This window comes from Sardina pilchardus, chromosome 6 (assembly GCF_963854185.1).
Source record: "Sardina pilchardus chromosome 6, fSarPil1.1, whole genome shotgun sequence".
Classification (NCBI taxonomy): domain Eukaryota; kingdom Metazoa; phylum Chordata; class Actinopteri; order Clupeiformes; family Clupeidae; genus Sardina; species Sardina pilchardus.
The window spans coordinates 29977971-29982970 of record NC_084999.1 but is presented as its reverse complement, the minus strand read 5'-3'; the positions used below and the strand labels follow the sequence as shown (position 1 = coordinate 29982970).

Below are 5000 nucleotides of genomic sequence, written 5' to 3'. Positions count from 1 at the left end.
TATGCAATGGGTGGAAAAGATGCGCCAGTGAGCAGAATTATTATGGTTTCATTCTCATTCTCACCCTCATTGTAAAGAGAAAGAGAGAGAGACAGACTGACCTACAGACAGACAGGCAGATATAGAGACCAAGTGGAACTGTGAGTGAGAAAATAATACTATATGCCACACAGATAAGATAGTTTACCGGTGAAAACATCAGGAGTGGTTGAAACTCTCATTTCTTATGTAATACTCAGCTTTTGTGATGTTACGATGCCAAGTTTCACCGAAAAGCACGCAACACCTCAGCCTGTGGAATGGGCTGTGTGTACACACACACTGAGGGCTTAAAAAAGTTCTTTTCAGCTGTACGCCTGCAGCACTTTTGAAAAACATCCTTTGAGCCAACTCTCCCCATCTTTATCTTGGTGTTTCTCTATTTCTCTCCCTGTAAATCACTCTCACTCATGCACACACACACAGAGAGAGAGAGAGAAAGAAAGAAAGAGAGAGAGAGAGAGCAGAGAGAGTATTGCTCTTGTGGGGTGATAAAGCCCTTTAAGCCTGCTTTGTCAGGTCTGGAGAATAATTGTTGGCTTCAGTGGAGATTCTGCTGCCCTCAGGACAAAGCTGCCCCCGTTTCCCATTCACCTTTTGATGTACATAATTTAATAACCCAGCATCAAATGGCACCGAGGGATAGAACTGGACTAGGATTTGGCTATATTGAGGTGAGGGAGAAATTGAACTCAAGCTATAATGCTGATTGACACTAATCCTTCACCTTCTCTGGCTGGGACCTCGCCCACATTAAGGGATTCCATGTGTCTTTGTTTGTTTGAGATGGGAGATGGCTTCTGAAGGTGGGACAGAGTTAACGTTAACGGCTATGCAAAATATCCTCACTGAGTCATCAAACCTCCTTCCGCTGGTAAATACAGTGAAATTAGTTACCATACAGGTGCAGAGGACCTAATAACAGGTCTTATATCACATTACATGCAAAGACACAAACTTGCACATGCATGTACAATGTGAGTTTTGTCTTTGTTCAAAATCATGATATGTAATCGAAACCTCTCCTAGACAGTCAGTTACACTAGCAAATGATACTCAAACTGTAACTGAATAGAATCGAATAGACTGAGTCACAGGAGGGAGGTGTGAAAGGTTACTGGTATCATGACGTGGCCTGCAGCATTTATGTCAGAGGTGAGACTCCACTGATGGATGGCTCTCCGACATTATAAACACCTTACAAATCTCTCTATTGCGCACGCTCTCTCTCTCTCTCTCTCTCTCTCTCTCTCTCTCTATTTAAATGTTAGTAGGCCTAGAAATATTTAAAATGCTGTATTTCAAGAATCTTAAAGTTACAGTAATCCTTCAACATTGCCAAACCTACTCATCATGCCTTTGAAAATATACTATAGCTTCACCTACTGGTCACTACAAGAACAGCTTATTTTCAGTTTATTGTCAATCTGAGGTAAACCATCTGTACACAAAGCCCATACTGGAAGTTGACAGTTAGGACTGGATATAAAAGGGGATTACTGAACAATACGCTTTTATGTAGGGATTTAAGAGAAACGGTTATAATCAAGGATTCAACTGAAATCTTTTCAAAGACCTACAGTATGCCTTACTGTATCAGTAATACCAAGAGGAGTGAAGACTCTCTCTGCTCTCGGGAGAAAGAGAACATTGAATTGAATTTCCCCTTGGGGATCAATAAAGTAGCCTATCTATCTATCTAACATTGATTTGTGTTGCTAGCTCTTGTAATCTGACCAGGGGGCCTCATCCACATTGACACTAATAAAACAAACATATGTTCAGCAAAATATACAATTATACTGAACCATGGACATTTTTAGAGAGATTCCCACACAAAGTTAACAATGTATTGTTTATGTAATTATGTGTTTATATTTTGTGAACTCACAGCGATGAAGAGGCCTCCTACAGTGACTTCTATCCCATCATACCTGGTGATGTGATGTCCGTCAAGGAGATCCTGACCGGCCCCAAGTTTCCCCGCCACCGTACCTGGTACAGTATAAGCCTCCTCTTACAAAATCACGCTAGTTATGCTGAGTGATGGGCGTCTATGGAATACACAAAGAAACAAATCATCCCAATCACTCCATTTGACATCACAAGACCAACAGTTTAAACAGTTGGAAAAATAAGATGCTAGTCACAGTTAGCAATTATTTGTTGTTAGTGATTGTTACCAGATTAGCAGTAGGCTTAGGCTTTGATAGGCTACAGTGCCATTGGTATTACGCAAATGTCATAGGCCTATAACATGATGGCAGATAGCAGTTGAACTCTATTTTGTCTTTAGCGAGATGCAAATATGACACAACTGCTAATAAACAGCGGTATGGTTCCTCTGACCTCCCAAGTTGGAGTCCCGACATCAGGGGAAGCTTCCTTCATATTGATTGGTTTGATTGATTGATGGATATTAGACGCTAGGGTTCTCTAATCAGCTCCAAGCAATATCACCCGCTACAACACCACCATGCGACAAACACACACCATATGTGACAAACACACACAAAGCAGCCACCATTTGCATTACAGACGGCTGTCATGCTACAGTAGCCTAGGCTACCAGCCTGCCTACCTGCCTGCCCATCCTCCATCCTCTCTCTTTATCACTCTTTTCATCTCTCTCTCTTCATCCTCTACTTCTCTCCCAGTGTCATCCTATGTCTCTCCCTCCAAATCTCCCTCCTCCACTCTTTCTATTTGTCATCTTGTGTCTCTCTTCCTCTCTCTCTCTCTCTCTCTCTCTCTCTCTCTCTCTCTCTCTCTCTATCTCTCTGGCGGTGGCCCAGATGTAATGATTCTCGCTTGACTGTTATGGCTCTCTTTTGCATACTGCTATTAGTACAGAACACTTATTTATCACACACCAGTGGTTATCCTCCTTGCACTGCCCTTGCATATCTAGCATTAACACAATGTGAAAACCCAAAGTATGCTCTCTTTCAGAGACTTTGACCCCACTCATGCATTAGTTACACTTAACTCTTTGCCATTAGATAGCCTACAACTAATTTACGACAATATAATTAGTTTGTCTACTTGTTTTGCTTGTTTATGCCAGTCAGATGATATGATGCTGTGGCCTCTGTGATCCCAGAGAGCTTAAAATTATTCCGTTATTCACAGTGGCTGTGAACAGAGAGGTCTGTGTAAAAAGCTGGAGAAAAGAGTCAAACTCAGGAGGGGATGTGTACGGAGGTGACGACAGGAGGCTTTAAAGGATGTGGCAGGGGCCAGTGTTGATTTAGATGGCCGCCGTGGTCCTCCTGGGTCACCATGCTCCACTCAGGAAGCTCACATGTCTGTATCTGAATCCCAGGTGTCACTGTGGGCTGTTTTACCCGCAGGGGCCACAGGACTCCAGAGTTGTTGTTGTTGTTGAGTGATTTTTTTTTTTTTTGTGAAACCAAACCATCAAAGGCGGCAGGAAATTTACATAGAGACGGTTGGGGTTGGTTTCATTGGTTCTGTATATATGCATGCAATAAACACAGTGAGAGTATTCCGAGTGAGGGAGAAAGTAAAGGTGGTTGAACAGCGTATCAAAGAGGTGACGAGAAATGGAAAAAGCCAGTGTGTGGGCAGACTCAGAGGGGAAAAAAGAAAGAAGGGGAGAGAGAGAGAGAGAGGGAGAGAGAGATGAACAACCATCTGAAAACAGCTTGGCAACGGTCTGTTGCACAGACTAAAAAAAAAGAAGAACTACTTTCACAAACTACAGACACAGCCAGTAGAGACGGGCACACATGAACAAATCACGGACACCAAAGGGAGAATAGAAACCTTTATTGCCAGAAGCCAGCAAAGCACTACTCTTCACCGTAGCATGCAGTGTATATATAGCGTATATAAAGAAACTAGTGAAAGGACTACTCTGTACCATAGCAATGTACAACGCATTTAAAGCTCTACTCTTCACCATATGTAAAACACATTTAAATAAACTAATGAAAGGACTTTAAAGAAATATCCCTGATTCCCATGGCAACACAATGTCCCCTTTGTAGTGCAATCGTAATGAATAAAGTATCATTATACACACACATGGAGTCCACTTTACATTGCTGATGCACTGAGCCAAACATACATGATACTGTTGTGTTGTGTTGTGTTGTGTTGTTTTGAGTGTCTAGATTGCCTGCTGTGTAGGTAACTCTTTTTGCTAAGGTGCTCGTGCAGAAGCATTGTGTTATTGGTTATCATCACTCTCGGTGTCTGCACTACAAAGGGCGCTATGCGTTGCCATGGGGAATTGGGGACATTTTGAAAAAATATGAAAAGGCCTTTCACTGGTTTCTTTAAATGTGTCGTACTGCGCTATGGTGAAAAATTCTGTCTGAGTAACGTCTTGCCCTTTTTTTTCATTTGGTGTTCATGATTTGTTCATGTCTACCCGTTTCCACTGGCTGAGTCTGTAGTTTGTTAAAGTAGTTCTTCTTTTTTCGTGTGTGTGTGTGTGCAACAGACCATTGGATGTCAGAAGAAGTCACCATTATAATGATAAAGTGAAAAGGTAGTGCAAGTGTATGTCAAGGGGTTTGGTACAAAGCAAAAAGCAAAAGCCAACTGAAAGAGGAAGGCGGTCTTAGAGGGGAACCAAGGCTTTCTTATACTCCTGTCCTTCAGTTAAAAACACGTCACACCTGCATCCCAGTTCACCTGTTAGAAAAGACATCATGGGAGGGTGTTGAGTTAGAACAATTCGAAGGGCCTGTCCCCAGAATTATTGTCTGTCATAGAGCCGAAATTTTGCAGCTGCGGCTGCGCCCCTGGTTGGAACAAATCTGTGGACACCTCTTCTGGCAAACCATGACTGAATCTTGCTCAGAGCTCTGCTTTGTTTACCCAAAGCAGTGCAGGGAGCAGCATATGCTATCTAAGGGAAAAATAAAAATAAACGTCAAGTGAAAAGGTGCTGAAGTTGGGTAACCACAGGCGGGCAGCGTTTCCTTTCT

General features: G+C 42.4%; 1 protein-coding gene across 1 annotated transcript in view; it reads left to right on the top strand.

Annotated features, from left to right (window-relative positions):
* The window catches only part of myom3 (myomesin 3), a 45480-nt gene that overhangs the window by 6867 nt on the left and 33613 nt on the right, over nucleotides 1-5000 (top strand). Inside the window, exon 3 of the mRNA XM_062539349.1 lies at nucleotides 1933-2037. Coding sequence (XP_062395333.1) covers nucleotides 1933-2037 — 105 coding nt within the window. The remainder of the gene's footprint in view (nucleotides 1-1932; nucleotides 2038-5000) is intronic.